This window comes from Cnephaeus nilssonii, assembly GCF_951640355.1.
Source record: "Cnephaeus nilssonii genome assembly, chromosome: 14".
Classification (NCBI taxonomy): Eukaryota; Metazoa; Chordata; class Mammalia; order Chiroptera; family Vespertilionidae; genus Cnephaeus; species Cnephaeus nilssonii.
In genome coordinates, this window is record NC_137085.1 from 15,172,430 (window position 1) to 15,190,862 (window position 18,433).

General features: G+C 40.1%; 1 protein-coding gene across 3 annotated transcripts in view; it reads left to right on the top strand.

Annotated features, from left to right (window-relative positions):
- Positions 1-16,851, top strand: part of CNTRL (centriolin) — an 80,396-nt gene extending 63,545 nt beyond the window's left edge. For all 3 annotated transcript variants that reach the window (XM_079790436.1, XM_079790437.1, XM_079790438.1), the window contains 12 exons: positions 58-275; positions 2,347-2,504; positions 5,847-5,920; positions 7,048-7,236; positions 7,642-7,867; positions 9,810-10,015; positions 10,954-11,094; positions 12,765-13,034; positions 13,204-13,266; positions 14,508-14,720; positions 16,090-16,176; positions 16,412-16,851. In XM_079790436.1, the coding sequence (XP_079646562.1) occupies positions 58-275; positions 2,347-2,504; positions 5,847-5,920; positions 7,048-7,236; positions 7,642-7,867; positions 9,810-10,015; positions 10,954-11,094; positions 12,765-13,034; positions 13,204-13,266; positions 14,508-14,720; positions 16,090-16,149 (1,818 nt within the window). In that variant the 3' untranslated portion in view covers positions 16,150-16,176; positions 16,412-16,851. The remainder of the gene's footprint in view (positions 1-57; positions 276-2,346; positions 2,505-5,846; positions 5,921-7,047; positions 7,237-7,641; positions 7,868-9,809; positions 10,016-10,953; positions 11,095-12,764; positions 13,035-13,203; positions 13,267-14,507; positions 14,721-16,089; positions 16,177-16,411) is intronic.
- The last annotated feature ends 1,582 nt before the right edge of the window (positions 16,852-18,433 follow it).

Below are 18,433 nucleotides of genomic sequence, written 5' to 3' on the forward strand. Positions count from 1 at the left end.
TACCAAACTGCAGTCTTTGTCTCTTAGCATGTTTGAGTCATCTTTTATCTGATTTAGGAGAAACTGGAGTTAGAGAATTTGCAGCAGGCAGCCGTGCGACAAAAAGGGGAAATAGAGTGGCAGAAGCAGCTCCTCGAAAGGGACAAACGGGAAATAGAGCGAATAACTGCTGAGAACCGAGCATTGCAATCATGTATTGAGTCTTTGTGTGAAGAAAAGCAAGATCTGGAAGAGAAATGTGACAGCTGGGAAAAGAAGTTGGCACAAACCAAACGGTAAGAATGGGAACAAATGAGCTTTCAAGATCACTTCTTGAAAACTAAACCATAAACGCTCTATTAGTATACAAAAATTTGGAAAATTGAGAAAGGGAAGAACAGTACGCCACAAATTCAGTATCAGAATGAAATTCACCAATAGCATTTTTGGGCAAATTTCTTTGTTTTTACACTTTGCCCCCCCAAAGCATTTTTTTAATCTGTTGTGTGGTTTTTTGTTTGTTTGTTTTGTTTTGTTTTATTTTTTAAATAAAATAATACTTAAAATACTGGGAGATAGAAATAAATGGAGAAATATACCTTGTTTGTGGGTAGGAAGATAATATTGTTACAATTCAGTTCTCAGATCTATAAATTCAAAACAATCACAATCAAAATCCCAACAGACGTTTAAAATAGAAATAGACAGTTTAGTTCTAAAATTCATATGCAAACAACCTAGAATAAAGTCTAAAACTTTTTAGATATGACACAAAAACAACTTTGAAAAAGAAGAACAAATGTTTAGTGCTAACACTACCTGATTTCAAGAATTAATATACAACTATGGTAATCAAAACACTGTGGTATTGGTATAAAGATAGACAAATATATCTATGGAACAGAACAGAAATTCCAGAAGTAAACTCACAAATATGTGGCCAGCTGATTTTGACAAAGATGCAAAGACATCTTTTTCATTAGAGAAAAGATTGTCTTTTCAAAAAATATTACTGAAACAATTGTGTATCTAACCTCCCCCCCCCCAAAGAAAGAACCTCAATCCATACCTCACACTGTATATAAAAATTAACTCAAAATGGTCCATAAATGTAAAACCTAAGTATAAAACTCCTAGGAAAAAAGCCTTTGTGACCTGGGGTTAGGCACATTTTTTTTAGCTATGACACTAAAAGCATGATCCATGAAAGAATAAATTGATTAATTTGGACTTCATCAAAACTTAAAAATTCTCCCAGAAGACACTGTTAAGAAAATGAAAAGACAGATGGGAGAAAAATATTTACAACCACATATGTTATAAAGGACTCATACCCAAAATGTGTATATATATATAAACTCTCAAAACTCAATAATAAAAAAATGGAACAATCCAATTTTTCAAATGGGCAAAAGATTTGAACAGAGAATTCACTTAAAGAGATATATGGGTAGTAAATAAGCACATAAAAAGATGTGCAGCATCATTGACCATTAGGAAAATGCAATTAAAACCACAATGAGATATCATCATACACCTATTAGAATGGCTAAAGACTAAGCATACCTAATGTGAGCCAGGAACTTTCACACATGATTGGTGGGATTGTAAAATGTTAGTAAGACCACTTTGGAAAATAGTTTGGCAGTTACTTAAAATATCAAACATATACCTATCAGAAGATCCAGCAGTTGCACTTCTAGTTATTTACTCATGAGGCATGAAAGCATATGTCCAAACAAAGACTATATGTGAATGTTCATAGCACCTTTTATTTGCAGTAGCCAAAAACTGGAAACACCCTAAATGTCAATCAACTGGTGAACAGATAGGCAAATTACAGTATATCCGTACCATGGAATACTACTCAGTAGTAAAAAGGGATGGAGTTGCTACAAGAACATGGCTGAATCTCAGAATAATGATACTCAGTGGGGAAAAAAACAACAAAACAAAACACAGGCAAAAGCAAATGCATACTGTGTGATCCCAGTTATGTAAGAGAATGCATGCACATGCACGTCTGCTTATGGGCAAATCCTCTGATACAATGTGTTTCTTGCTTTTATACTTATCAGGAGTTAGAGATTCATTTTAACCAGTTGGATTTTTTGAATTCTTAGTGCTAGTCATATTTTCATCTCTGGTTTTTATAAAACTTCAATTTAGCGAGTGTTTTTTTTAAATCTCCTATTTTTAAATAGTTTTTTTTGAAAATGCATTGAAGAGCCTTAAATTTTTAAGATTTATAATCATTCAGAGTTCATAACTAATTTGTGAAAGTGTAACACTGCCCCTCAGTGGTCTCTTGTGTGTGCTTGAACAGTTCATATTTGACAGCCTATCTATTCTTTACTTGGATGGTAGGGTTTTAGCAGCTACAGAAGAAAATAGCAAAATGGAGCAATCGAACTTAGAAAAACTTGAATTGAGTGTCAGAAAACTGCAGCAGGAGCTAGACCAGTTAAATCGGGACAAGCTCTCCCTGCATGAAGACATAGCAGCAATGCAGCAGCAGCTACAAGGTATGAGGCCACACAGTAGGAGCTTCTTCCTTTTCTTAGGGTATTCTTTTAATTGTTTTATATTTCTTATTATAGAAATAACTCACACAAATGGGCCTGAGGTTTCTTTTAGAAATGACAAAAATGTTCTGAATTTAGATTGTGGTGATGTTTGTACAACTGTGAATATATTAAAAGCCACTGAATTGTATACTTTAAGTGGGTGAAATACATCCTATATGAATATCTCAAAGCTGTTTAAAACTAATTTTTGTTCTTAAAAGAACAATTTCAAAACAGCAAAAAGATGAAATAAAAATTACTATTGAGAGGGAGAAACCAAGATGGCGGCATAGGTAAACACCTGAACTGCTGCCTTGCACAACAATTTAAAAACAACAACTAAAAAACTAAATGGACATCATCCAGAACCACAGGAAGGCTGGCTGAGTGGAAATTCTACAACTAGAAGGAAAGAGAAAAGCACGCTGAGACTCACAGGAGCTGCGGAAGTGAAGTCCAGAGGTACAGAGGTGTGTGCGCACATGGAGAGGGCTGGCAACTGAGTATGCGGCTGGCTTTTTCAAGCGGGTGGGAGACAAAAGCTCCCGACTGCTCTGAACTCCAGTTCTGGGCAAGACTCGGGACCCAGACTCATTTGGGGAGAAACTGGACTGTCTGGCAACGGGCGAAACTCAAGGGCGGCTTTCTCTCAGAGGTGCTTGCAGCGATTACGGGGGGACACTGAGACTCAGGGGCCTCTTAGGGCAGGGCTGATGGGAAGCCATCGCTGTTTGCTCCACCCTGAGACTCCACCCCATCCAAGCTGAGCGCAGAGGCTTTTGCATATGAATGGCCTTGTCCTTTGAATTCTAAACTTATCTAACAAACTGCAGCTGCGTCACTGAGACCCAGAACATCCGAAAGAAGGCCCAAGGCCCCACAGCAGCTTGCATTGCTTCACAGCTGCACCTCATCTGGGCATCTCCAAAACCCAAACAAAGAATAGGAATCTGCAGATCTCTGCGTAGCTCCTGCTAGGTGGCCTCAGGCAGAGGCTAAATTAGCACCTCCTTGGAGATCCAAGAGCCAGTGTACCCAGGGGTCAGAGTAGGACCATTCAGATTACAACTCCTCAGATCCATAAGGGACACACTCAGGGGGCAGACTCAGTGAGCACCAAAGCCCCACTGAAGCAAGTCTTGTCTCATAAGGGTGTCTCCAGCACAGAAGTTCTCCCATCGTAGACACAGCTGATCCTCACAGCCAATTGGCCTGGAGGTCAATTCCTCCCAGTGATACCAACAACAATCAAGGCTTAACTACAATAAGACTGTGCACACAGCCCATAAAGGGGAGCACCTAGAGTGTCCACATCAGGTAACTGGGGAGGCTAAGCCACTGGGCCCTATAGGACACCTAGCACACAAAGCCACTTTGTCAACTCAGGGAAGCAGCCAAAATGCAGAGACAAACAAGTCAAATGAAAGAAATGGAGGAAAGCTAACTACAGGATATAGAGTTCAAAACCACTGTTATAAAGTTTTTCAAGAATTTTCCAGAAAAGGCCAATAAATTTAGTAAAACCCTCAAGGATATGAAAAAGGACCAACTAGAAATTAAGCATACACTGACTGAAATTAAAAATAATATACAGAGATCCAACAGCAGACTAGAAGATCACAAGAATCAAGTCAAAGATTTGAAATACAAAGAAGCAAAAAACACCCAACCGGAAAAGCAAAAAGAAAAAAGAATCCAAAAATATGAAGATAGTGTAAGGAGCCTCTGGGACAACTTCAAGCATACCAACATCCGAATTATGGGGGTGCCAGAAGAAGAGAGAGAGCAAGATACTGAAAACCTATTTGAAGAAATAATGACAGAAAACTTCCCCCACCTGGTGAAAGAAATAGACTTACAAGTCCAGGAAGCACAGAGAACCCCAAACAAAAGGAATCCAAAGAGGACCACACCAAGACACATCATAATTAAAATGTCAAAAGACAAAGAATATTAAAAGCATCAAGAGAAAAACAGTTAGTTACCTACAAGGGAGCACCTATACAATTGTCAGCAGATTTCTCAACAGAAACTATGCAGGCCAGACGGGAGTGGCAAGAAATAGTCAAAGTGATGAATAGCAAGAACCTACAACCAAGGGTACTCTACCCAGCCAAGCCGACATTCAGAATTGAAGGTCAGCTAAAGAGCTTCACAGATAAGAAGAAGCTAAAGGAGTTCATCACCACAAAACCAGTATTATATGAAATGCTGAAAGGTATTCTTTAAGAAGAGGAAGAAGAAGAAAAAGGTAAAGATAAAAATTATGAACAACAAATACATATCAACAAGTGAATCTAAAAATCAAGTGAATAAAAAATCTGATGAACAGAATAAACTGGTGAATATAATAGAATCAGGGGCATAGAAAGGGAGTGGACCAACAATTCTTAGGGGGAAAAGGGTGTGGGGGGTGCGGGAAGAGACTGGACAAAAATACACCTATGGATGAGGACAGTGGGGTAAGGGTAAGGGGAGGGGGTGGGGTGGGAACCAGGTTGAGGGGAGCTATGGGGGGAAAAAGGAGAAACAATTGTAATAATCTGAACAGTAAAGATTTATTTAAAAAAAATAATCTGGACCTCATCCCTCAAAGGGATGACTTTTCCTAGGGATGTGTGTGTGTTTATATAGTATTGAAAAGAAAAACAAAGGTGCAAATAATATCTTTATTACCAAATAATTAATAATCTTTATAATTATTTATGATTATTTAGGAGAAGTTACTAGGTAATTCTAGCTAATAGTATACTTGTTGATTACTACTATGTCTTAGACATGATGATACTTTATATGCATTTTCTCATTTAATTATTATAACAGTTTTATGTGATAACTATTATTTTTACACATTTTCAAATGAGGGAACTTTAGTTTCCTTGTCACTTGCTTAAGGTAAGTGACTTGCTCAAACTCACACAGCTAGTAACAAAATTAATATATATATATAAAATTTATTCCCAAATTGTCTTCCTGAGAGGTTATACTAAATTATATTTCTACCAGCAAAGTTGTAGGTGCCTAATTATAAATCATGCACTGCATCAGCACTAGCTATTATCTGTAAAATTTTTTGTTAGGATTTGAAAATGGAAGTCGTCAAAAACCTGGGCACCAAGCCCAGATCTGGGTTGTGCATGTACCTCTCTCTTTTGGCCTTTAAAAAGAGTGTGGCATAGTTATACATTGAGCAGAAATATGTTTAAATTCACTTCCACTCCACTTTTTGGGGGAGCTAATGGGAATCTGGAAAATGCATACATATGTATTTTTTATATCATGTAAACGTTATTTCTGTAGAAAAACGAGAAGCAGTAAACTTGTTACAAGAAGAACTAGCTGATGTTCAAGACCATTTGAATCTAACAAAACAGGTAAGCTTAACATGTAATCTTCTGGTGGTATCCTGAAGGCATTTAGACAATTGATTGAAATAGCAATCAAATAGGCTAGTTCCTTTTCATACCAGTAGGTCCCACAGGGCCATTTATATAACACAAACATCATATACACATGCCGAGCAGTGATTTTCTAATTTATTTGAGCCCTAGAACTCTTTATTCAAACAACATTTTACTCAAAGTTAATAAATAAGGTGGTGGCTAGACCAGAGCCAACCCCTCAGTAGCCCCTGTGGAGGCTTTAGGGACCAGAAGAACCATCTCTTATCTGTTGCACAGATGAGCCTCCAAAGGCTGGGCTTAGATTTGATGGTTCATTGAGCTGTAGAGTAACTGCCAGATCTGGGCCCCTATCTTGCCTAACATTGAATAGAGTGGATTCTTGACCCTTATACTTCTGATAATCTTAAAAGTAATTCAGTGTTGTCCTATGAGAATAGTGTTGTAATTTGAGTTTCAAAGAACTTCAAGCAAGTTCTGGGCCTCAGTTTCCACTATGGAAATTAGAGGTTTGATTAAACATCTAAATTCTCTCCCTTCTACCTGTAGGATTCTGTGTTTCTAAGATGTATAAAATATAAAATCAAAGTGTTCTATCTTTTAAAGTCTTAAATGGGTTCTCACGAATATTTTTTGTGGTACTAGAAATATGGTAACTTTTTCAAATATTCTTAATTTGAAGAAAGTATTTGTTTTCTGAGTTTTTTAACCTATATATTTCAAATTATAACAAAACCATGACTTTTGGTTCATTTTCAATAAGAATTAACCTTATTCACAGTTTTTCTTAATCTTCTTAGCAAGCCTGTGAAGTGGGTATTGTTTATTTCCACCTCAGTGACCTAAAGCTCAGAGGAATTGAATCTCTTGCTGAGGTTCTGACATCTTCTGCCATCTTATTTGGTTTTTTTTAGGTACTAAAAAGAGGAAAGCCAATGATTGAGTTCTGGGTACCTTTGTGTAAATTTGTTGAGAAAATAAAGGATATGGAACTTTTATTCTGTCTCATTTTGCCAGACTTAGCAGATGCTGGAGTGGCACTAGCCACCTCTAGTAAAGATGGCTTTGTTAGTAGTTTCAATGTATCCTTTCACCTAAAGGACCTGCTCCACACCACCAGGAGGAATGATGCACTGCTCAGTGAGCAGACCAGGCTCCAGAGGGACATCAGTGAGTGGATAAAGAAGTTCGAAGACTGCCAAAAAGAAGAGGAGACAAAACAGCAACAGCTTCAAGTGCTCCAGAATGAGATTGAAGAAAACAAAGCCAAACTAGCGCAACAAGAAATGGTACTACACGCTTATTTTACCTAACAGGAAACACTTTGTCACAGGTGTGAGCTTTTTTCCTCCTGGCAGAAACCTGAGAAGTACCCCCCAAGGGAGTGGCTTCCCTTAACTGCCCTGGGTAACCAACTCTTTCTTGGTATTAATATTTCTAGACTCTAAAGGCCTTAAAACATTGGTTTTATAAAGAATCTTGATGGCCACCTGTCATTTGCTACTTGCATCCCCTTCTCACAAGCTGACCAAATTGTTTTTCCAGTCCCTGCTTGGTTACCTTGGTAAAGGAACTCACTCTGTCACGGTGGGCTGTTTCCTACTTTCTATTGTACTAGACTCTATCCATGAAGATTCTCTCATCTGGGACACTATTTGTTATTGCATGACTGACTAAGGTTGTTCTTTATTAAGATGTTTCAAAGACTCCAGAAAGAGAGAGAAAGTGAAGAGAGAAAATTAGAAGCAAGTAAAGCGACACTGAAGGAGCAGCAGCAGCAACTGGAAAAGGAAGTAACAGACCAGAAAAGCAAACTGGACCAGGTGCTCACAAAGCTGCTGGGGACAGAAGAGCGTGTCAGGACTCTGCAGGAAGAGGAGAGGTGGGGTGAGGCCCTGGAGAAGACACTCTCCCAAACCAGTATGTATTCTGGAACATCACATTCTGGGGGAGGGGTGCTCTTCTGGTGTTTTGTGAAGTATGTACAGGAGACCCAGGGCCCACACATAGCCCAGAAAGGAGGCAGAAGCAGCACAGCAAGAAGTACAGTACAGACTCGATCCTCGTAGCCCTGCGAGAGAGTGGCATTGAGACTGACTATTAAACCTTTTTTGCTTCACCATATTGTCTTCTTTGAGAACGCTATCCCAAGAAAGTGGGACAATAAGGCAAAGTAGTGCCAAAAGGTACTCTACAGGCTTTCTGTGAAGTACATTACTTATGAGCTCTGGGAACAATGATCCATTTCATCTCAGCCAGGGAAAAAAAAAATATTAACTGTTCTACTTCTATCCAACTTTAACAAATACCAAAAACAGGTATTTGCCTTTAGATCTGTTTGTTCTTACTTAAGCCATCTATAAATAAAGTTGACATGGGAATCCAGGGTAAATGATAGTTCTAACATCAATAATGATTTTTTTCTGCAGGGTTTAATAATGATTAGAAAATCCTTCCCCTCACCCCTGAGTGAACCCAGTGGACTTAAGGATCTAAAAGGGTTATTATTTCTTTTCCTTGAGAATTCTTTTTTTTTAAAAATATATTTTATTGATTTTTTACGGAGAGGAAGAGAGAGGGATAGAGAGTTAGAAACATCGATGAGAGAGAAACATCGATCAGCCGCCTCCTGCACACCCCCTACTGGGGATGTGCCCGCAACCAAGGTACATGCCCTTGACTGGAATCGAACCTGGGACCCTTGAGTCCGCAGGCTGATGCTCTATCCACTGAGCTAAACCGGTTTCGGCAGAGAATTCTTTTTTTTAATCCTTACCCAAGAATATGTTTTTACTGATTATATATATAGAAAGAGAAACATGGATGTGAGAGAGAAACAGCGATTAGTTGCCTTCTGTACATGCCCTGACCGGGGATGGAACCCGTAACCTAGGTATGTGCCCTGACCAGAAATAGAACCTGCAACCTTTTGGTGCACGGGATGATGCTATCACCAACTGAGCCACCAGCTAGGGTACCCTGAGAACTCTTGACCGAATCAGACCCAATCATTTCATTATGAAAATGAAACTTAACAAAAAAAAAACTTTAAAAAAAGTGTGGCCATGCCAGAGGTGTAAAAAGTGAAATCTGGATAGGGTGTTACTCTAAAGGGTGTGATCAGACAGTTTGTTTTAAATGTCACTATTTATAAGCATTATTTATTCAGTCTGACTATGTACTGGGTATTTGCATACATGATTCCCATTGAACACCAGGAGATAGTTTCCCCTGTAAAACAGGGCTCATATGGCTCTAAATCCTGTGTTCTTTGCACTGCATCACCTGCTGTAAAGGAAGAAGTACTGGTGTGCCTCCCTTTATTAAAATATTGAGTCCTAGCTGGTTTGGCTCAATGGATAGAGCGTTGGCCTGTGGACTGAAGGGTCCTGGGTTCAATTCTGGTCAAGGGCACATGCCCAGGTTGCGGGCTAGATCCCCAGTAGGGGGTGTGCAGGAGGCAGCCAATCAATTATTCTCTCTCATCATTGATGTTTCTATCTCTCTCTCCTCCCTTCCTCTCTGAAATCAATAAAAATATATTTTAAAAAGTAAAATAAAGGTTGATTAAAAAAACACTTCAGCAGTCTGCACCTCAGGATTGGTGCTTTTTTTGAGTCAAATACTCAAAAAGGAGATAGTCGCTGTGTATCACTTTGGAATCAGGCCCTCCAGGCCCACTATGTCAAGAGGCACCTTATCCGGGCCTTTTTTGGGGCCTTGTGTGGGTCAGAGGGGACTTGGAAGACTCAGTGATGGAGTGAGTGGCAGGTCATTATGCAATCTGCCCTCGAGGGAAGGAAAGCTCTGCCTACAGCCAACTCAGGGCCTCTGGCTAAAGTACTCAAAATGCTCATTTCAGAACAACAGCTTTCAGAACGGGAGCAGCAGTTAGTGGAAAAGTCAAACGAGCTGCTTGCTCTCCAAAAAGAGACAGATTCTATGAGGGCCGACTTCAGCCTCCTGCGGAACCAGTTCTTGACGGAAAGAAAAAAATCCGAGAAACAGGTTCTCAGCCTGAAGGAAGCACTTAAAATCCAGCGGAACCAACTGGAGAAAAACCTTCTTGTGAGTACCTGCCACCCTGGCAGTTTATGAGGAAATGATGCATTTAAATGTTTAAACTAACACTGTTTCAACATAGAAAAAATAGATTACCTGCAGCCCAACTATTGCTTTTGGCGAATTTCTGCATAATTTGTTCTTGAAGCTGATGGTAGATGTTGTCTGCATCTGGGCTGCAGCCCTGGCTGGAAAGATGGTCCTGTAAACAAGACAATGTCAGCACAAAGCAGAGAGCATTCTCAGCTGGCAAGTTTCTTCTACTGGCTGCAGTCAGTGCTCATAGATTTTTCCCATCCTCCCCTTTTGGTCAACATTAGCTTTAATTAATCATTATCCTAAAACCAGGAAGCCCAATCTAGCATGCTTTTATCCCTGAAATAAATTTTGGGAGGTTATACACAGATGAATTCAAAACAGTTTATGGTGGGTGGAGGCAGATGGGCAGCAACAGGGACTGTCACAGAAATGGGTTTATCTAACACCGTCTGAAGGAATTAATGAACCCCTGTGGTGTGAATGTAACTTTAAATCACGTGTTTCCAAAAAGGTGATAGATCCCCTTGTAACTAGTGATAGGGTAACATGATTATAAAGATAAATATGCAGATATCTAAACTTAAACCCTTTCAGTAACCCTATGATGATGGGGTCATTGTTCCCATTTTACAGACTATTAATGGAGGCTTAGAAAGAGAAAGTAACTTATCAAAAGTAATGTTGCAGATCTAGGATTCAGGCTTTGGGCTAACAGACTCTGGGTATGTATGTACTCCCAGCTCTACCACAGCTGCTAAAGAAGGCAGGTAGAATTACCCCCATTTTACAGCTAGACAAGCTGTGTCCCAGATGGGAAATGAAGTTACAGAGCTAGTGAGTGTGTAAGTCAGCAACGACATCTCCATATATTGGACCACAGGGTCATTTTCCTCCTCCTGTGCTAGGAGCAAAAGCAAGAGAACAGCTGCATGCAGAAGGAAATGGCAACAATCGAGCAGGTGGCCCAGGACAACCACGAACGGGCCCGGCGCCTGATGAAGGAGCTCAACCAGATGCAGCATGAGTACACGGAACTCAAGAAACAGGTGCGTCCAGGAGGCCTGGCCAGCTGCCGGACAGGGGGCCGTGGGAGGCACGCTCACTGCCCAAGGCCTCAGACGGACTTCGCTTCTCAAATAGCTCATTAAGAGGAGTATTTCTTTGTGAAAGCTGAACATATAGAATGTTAAGTCAAATTTGTTTTTCTAGTCTTAAAATATAGCAATATACCTTCACAAGAAAAACTTAACTAGTCCAAAATACACTTTTAAAATTCAAGCTTTATATGTTACTTTTGAGAGAAAATTGAAGTTCTTCATCATGTCCCAAAGAAGTATGTTGAAATGTTAGATTTTATGTCAGAAACAAGTCTGTAAGAGCCAACCACCCTGGGTAAGAAAGAGTGACTCCAGGGGAACCTGCATTACCCTGCAGAGGGTGTGAGAGTAGTTCATGCTTAGACTACTAGTCTCCTTCTAGATGCCCCTGGTGTCTCTTCACCGGTGTCAGCACTTGGGCCACTCACTTGACCTGCCACGCTTTATCCTTTGGACAACCCCATGTGGCCATTTGGTTTCATCTGTGTCTCCAAACTCTCCCCCAACCCCAATATACACTCCCTTTGGTTGAAGAAAAAGATATTTTATTTCAAAGCTCCAAGTCTCTGCTAACTTGGAAGGGCAATTAGCAGTGGGTATGGCTATATTATCTTCCCTGAGCTCTTTATGGAGAGAGCCACATAGTCTCAGGTATTCAGCATAGTCTGTAACACCTGAGGAAACTCTGTCTAACCACCGGAGTCTTCACCTATAAAATGAAAGCATTTGATCAGATCACTTCTAAGGCCCCTTTCAGCATTAACATTTATAATCTAGATCACTCATGACTTGTTTCAATAAATGGTCATTTTCTCCTTGCCGTTTAAGTATCGTAGTTGCCATTTATTGGATACCACTAAGGTGGTTCATATAAATTCTCACATTTTTTAATGCAAGGTGTTATCTTAATGTATAAATGATTTAACAGGTTAAGAAGTAACTAACTTGCCCTGACCGGTTTGGCTCAGTGGATAGAGCGTCGGCCTTCTGACTGAAAGGTCCCAGGTTCGATTCCGGTCAAGGGCATGTACCTTGGTTGCGGGCACATCCCCAGTAGGAGGTGTGCAGGAGGCAGCTGATCGGTGTTTCTCTCTCATCGATGTTTCTAACTCTCTATCCCTCTCCCTTCCTTTCTGTAAAAAATCAATAAAATATGTTTAAAAAAAAAGAAGTAACTAACTTGCCCTAACTCATTTGGTAATGTTTACTGGCAATGAGATTAAAATCCAGCTCCATCTAACTCCAGAGAGACTGACTTCTACAGAGCAATATACCATCAAGGAACACTGTGCCCATGCTTTTCTTTTTCTTAAATATATTTTTATTGATTTCAGATAGGAATGGAGAGGGGGATAGAAACATCTGAGACCCTTCAGTCCGCAGGCTGACGCTCTATCCACTGAGCCCAACGGACTAGGGCTGTGCCCATGCTTTTCTAACGGGAAGCTGCTCCACTCAAAATGCCAATACAATCGTTTACTTGGTAGCTTATAGGTACTTCAGTGGTTGAAAAAGCACAAGTTTTTGACATACTTATATCTTTAAACACGACACATTAAACAGTTTAATTCCAGTTAATTCCCAAACTTTACCAATGGTATTTGACTCTTGCTCTTTAGATGGCAAACCAAAACGATTTGGAGAGAAGACAAATGGAAATCAGCGAAGCAATGAGGACACTTAAATCTGAGGTGAAAGATGAAATCAGAACCAGCCTGAAGAATCTCAACCAGTTTATTCCAGAACTACCAGCAGATCTGGAAGCTATTTTGGAAAGGAACGAAAACCTAGGAGGGTTGGAAAGTTTGAAGGAGAACTTTCCATTCACCATGAGTGAGAGGCCATCACCTTTGGAAGAAAAACCTAATTTTTCCCAGGTTCACATAATGGTAAGGGTTTATCCTGCCATTCTCTGGACTTTGTAGAAGAATAATTTGGCTCCCACCTCCCCTGGATTAGCTGAAAAACAGGCTTGATGGTGGGGAGTGGGGGGGAAAGGCTGGTTGGTTACTGAGAGTGGTGTGTGGTGACTGATGTTTCCCTTTCCTTCTGGAAAAGGATGAACACTGGCGTGGAGAAGCACTGCGAGAGAAACTGCGGCACCGTGAAGATCGGCTCAAGGTTGCTCTTTACAAACGACATGTATAGCATGAGTTACTTGGCCTCTGAGGAGGGGGAGGCGAATTGCTTGCATTCACATGCTGTTGTCACATGTGACAGCATGTACTGCAGTACTCACAGCAGCTTTGTAGATTACATGGTGGGAGCTCAGAGAAGTTGGCATCACACAGTGAACAGCAGAGTCAGTATTCAAAACCGTGAATTCTGGTGTTAAGCCCAGCATTGTTTAACCTATACAGTGCTGCTTTGCCTCAGCCAAAACTGACAGAACCTAAGCATCTGGGACAGGAAATAGAGATACAATGATAAGCAATAAGGAGCTCAGAGGCCAATGTTTTGGGGAAAGATGGGTAATACTGGAAAAATAGGCTTGGGTATCAGATAAGAAGTTGTTTGGCTCAGGGCATGTTGAGTTTCAAGACATCCAGAGAAGCATGTCTATCTGTAGGCAGCTGAGAATAGGAGTCTAGACTTAGTGGTCAGAGTTGGACTAAAGATTTGGAGTTGAGAGTTGAAAAGCGTGAGGTAGAACAAGAGGACAGAATGCACCTTTGGAGAAAAGCTATATATCATGGGCTGAGAGGGAGCTGTTTGTATATTGAGGGAGGCCCTGGACCTCCAAAAGCCTTCAGCCCCATGTGGGTATTTGTATGTAAATCCATTCTAATTATATCAGATTAAAAATTCAGTTCTTCAATTGGCACATTTCAAGCTCTCAATAGCTTCATGTGACTATTGGCTACTATATTGGACGGCACAGACAGACAACAATCCCTTCATCATACAACGTTCTGTTGGACAGTGCTGCTGTAGACTTTGAGAGAATCATCTCAAAGGTACAGCAGCGGGAAAGCCAGAAAGGAGTCTGGGGTTGAGGATTAACTACATTGTGAGAGACACTGAAGACATTGAGTAGAAACCAATCTTCTGAGTATGGGAAGAAAAGAAGAGAGATGAGCAGTAATTTAATGGGGAGGCTGGGGATGCAGGAATCCTTAGCATCGTTACAGTAGAGAGAATAGACTGAGTAAAAGGCCCAGTTAATTAAACACAGAACAGCACACGTTTACACACACTGAGAGCAGTGTGTACCTCTAGATTTTTTTTTAGGACAAGCATTTTCAGCAGCCATTCCTACTTTATGATAGTTAGATTTGCCTATCAGATGTTAAATGTGAGGAAACTACTGAGTAATAGTTCTGGTACATATAAAACCGTAAATTTCACCCTAACACTTTCAGGCGCAACTTCGACGCTGTATGTCTAAGCAAGCAGAAGTGTTAATCAAAGGGAAGCAGCAGACAGAGGGCACATTACACAGCTTGAGGAGACAAGTCGACGCGCTAGGGGAACTGGTCACCAGCACCTCCGCAGATTCCATATCGTCACCATCACCCAGTCTGTCTCAGCTGGAGTTTTCTTTTGCAGAGGACTGTCAGCTTGGACCAAGCCAGGTAAAAGGAAGCTCTTCACAAGGGGTCTGATCTGTACTTGGAAAGTACCTGAAGTTTGGGATACATAATCTAGAGGACACTCAGAAAGAAAACAGTGCCACCTTCCAATCTCTGGAAAACTTATCCTAGTCAAGACTTTTTTCATGATCCCTAGTAAAACTGGAATCAACTGAGGTCTTAGGCAACGGACTAGACCTGGAGACAGGAGGACCTGTGAGGGACGTACTTAATGCTGCTATTAAAGTCCTCCACCTCTGGATTTGCTTATTCTCTCCTGGGTCATACAGGATTTAGACCTGTGAGGCCAGTTTGAGCCCTAGTTTAACCTGTCCATCCCCCAGTATCCTGGGGAAAGATGACTGACTGTGTCTCTTGTTATTCCTCAGCAAAACTTGGAACATAGACTTCTTAACCCAGAGTCTATGAGAAATCCTGAATTTCACAAAGGTTTTCTGTGTGACATTTGTAGTTAATCATTTAGGAGGAACATGAAATATACTCATGGATTGGTAAATAGTAACATAGTACTACTTTCAGAGACAGGCAATAGCTACTATTTTTGACTGCCTACTGTGTACATGTACTAAACCTTTTGTATATTTTTTTCTCATTTAAAAAAATTGTATAAAATGAAACCAAGACATAGGGGCTAATCTGTCTTTACTACAGAGCAATATATGGAATGGTTGAGCCACAAGAAACATTAAGGAAAATTGCCTTTTTATTAATAGGCACAAGCTTATTAGCAGTGGAGCCAGAATTTAAATATGATTATCTTAAAACCTTCTATGGTAGGACCCAAGTCCGGTATAGGCCCAAACCATCTGGGCCTCAGGGTATGCCTGAAGGAAGGTGTCAGGTGGCTTTGGAGGTAAGACAGCCCCAGTAATGGGAGATGAGTGCACAAGGGTTTGGAGGACAGGTTCAATTATCAGTTCATGGTGGCAGCCAGAAGAGTTGAGGTGCTTTAAATTCAAGAGGATAACGGAGAGGTTAGACCAGTGGTCGGCAAACTCATTAGTCAGCAGAGCCAAATACCAACAGTACAACGATTGAAATTTCTTTTGAGAGCCAAATTTTTTAAACTTAAACTATATAGGTAGGTACATTGTTATTAACTTAATTAGGGTACTCCTAAGCTGGCCTTTGCTAAAAAGTCCTCAATCTGATTGAGGCATGTGGCTCTTGAGCTGCCGTTTGCCGACCACTGGGTTAGACTCTAATGGAGAGGCCCAAGGGGTAAGGGTAAGATTGTTAGAATTATTTTGGAGTCTGGGGTAGTAATCCAGGTCTCTGTGGGATAATAGCCCATACTACACAGGAGTTGGGGGGCTAGCTTCTGAGCCTAATATTTTATCTCCCTTTTCAGAGCTGCTTCCAACAAGTCTTACAAGGTCCATCAAAATTACGAGACAGTTACCGACATTGATGCCATTCCAGGCTTCCTGCTCACAGGGTACCTGTTACAAATAGTTCTTTTAACCAGCACTTTCAGTTGGAACATCTTGAATTCTAGCTTATAATCTTAAGAAAAGTAACCTCTCAACTTTAATTTTAAAATATTTTTTCAAAGTACTCAAATATATACTTTACCTATTAGCCTTTATGGTATCACTTTGTTCTGTTAATTTATATAAGACCTGTTTTTACAGTTGCAAGAATTCATCCTTTCTTTCTTTGTCTTACTGTAGGAAACAATGGTTCAGCCAGATGAGTAGTACTATCTTGCATAAATGTATCTGAGGAAAGACCTCCACTACCTCACTAACTTCATTGTTGGAATGCCACTTGGTTTTTATCAAGATCCAGTGAATTCAGATGCTGAAACTCCACTGTAGTTTATCATACTTGAACCATTAAGGCCAGGGTTTTTGTAAGTCACGTGCACATATGGGAACAGTTGTATAAAATTTAAAACAGGGTCCTAGATTGCTGAGCATTTTTAATCTTTGAAATGTGCTATTATAAAAACCAATGCTGAATGTAACTGCAAATTTGAATCTATAAATTGTTAAAATCTATAATTACAAAGAAAAATATATACTTAGGCCCCTCTTCATTCAGTGTCAAAAGTTATTTTTGGATTTTGCTTAAAAATCTATTTTCGTATGAAAATAAAAGGTAAAATAAATTTGGGGCTATCGTCTGACTTGACATTTCACAGATATACAGTAAAGCCATTACCTTAATTCTAAGAAATGACAATCTTTCAAATAGTTTCCTATTTGTTTGAAGGTTGAAGTATGTTTTACCTATCAGAGAATATGTTTCATCTTTTAAAATACCTATTATAAAACTACTAGAAGCCTGGTACATGAAAATTCATGCACTAGAGTCGGGGGGTCCCTCAGCCTGGCCTGCCTCTGCTCACAGTCAAGGAGCCCTCAGGTGGGAGGCGACCCAGCGATCAAGAGAAGGTGACACCCCCATCACACCTCTGCTGCTGCCACTGGCAGGGGCGCAAGCCTCGGCTGGCCCTGCTTGCCTGACCCTGTCAGTGGGGGGGTGCAGGAGGACCCAAGGCCCCCGCAGGGCTGAGGGGACTCCAGTGGCAGGCGCGCCGAGCCACCAGCCCTGCCCCCACTGTGGGCGTCATGTTGTGATGATGTGATGGTCAATTTTCATATTACCTCTTTATAATATAGGCTTATATTTCAGATGCTTTTCCTCAACCAAAACAATTCTTTGGTGGAAAAGTAGAGAATCTGACCCAGAGTAAATTCAAACTGTGTTCAGGCTTAAAATTTTTTGAATTACTAACTAATGCCTCAACTCCATGGTACAAGAATACATTATTTCTCTAAAAATAAGAATAGCAGCTCTTGGTCACAATGAAATGTGTGGCAACAGAATTATCTCCATGGGATAGTGAAGTATGAAACCCCATGTAGATTAGGTTTTAAAATATTTCCAAGGACTCTTTTCTAGGCCCCCTAGACAGCTGTTGATCCATAGCACATAGTTATGCCATGTTCCTACAATACAGAATAGCAGTGCAGTAATCCTCATCACTTAGGTTTATATTCCTAAAAAGTTGTTTGGCTACAACTGGACCATTTAGGATATGGGATAAACAAAGTACAATGAAGACAATGGAAGTGACATAAAATTTACTAGTACATAGCAAGTTCTAGAAGGCATCTATTCCAAAACAAAAAATGATTTGGTAGTCTTTTGTACTTACATTCTTCTTGGTTTCATTTTCACAAATCTTAGCAAAATGTTTAAAATCTTGGCCTATTCAGTTTTTGAAATCTTTCAGGGATACATTTTCTTGTTCTATCCATGTACTGTACGTGAGGGTAAAATATCTTCTTTCCAAACTACCACATGAACCCTCTCTATATTCTCAAATAAACAGGAATGGAAGGTAATCATTAGGTCTTCTGTTTAAGGGTAGTGAACTGAACCACAAAAAAAGATCATACTTAAAACAACAGATGTGTGGGCAACAAAGTTCTCAAAACTTTTAAGAGTCTTCTGGAATTAAAGAGGTGAGGTAATTAGTGTATGAAGCCAAACATTTGGTTCTAAAAGACTTTTTTCCAAAGAGAGTTTATTACCTCTGACTAGTATTATGTGAATATCATCAAACGCTTCTCTCCCCCCCCCCCACCCCCAAAAAAATCAAGGTTACTGTATCAAGTACTTACCCACGGAAAATACTTGGAACATTGTGGAATGTCTAATACATAAAAGGTACTAAGCACCAA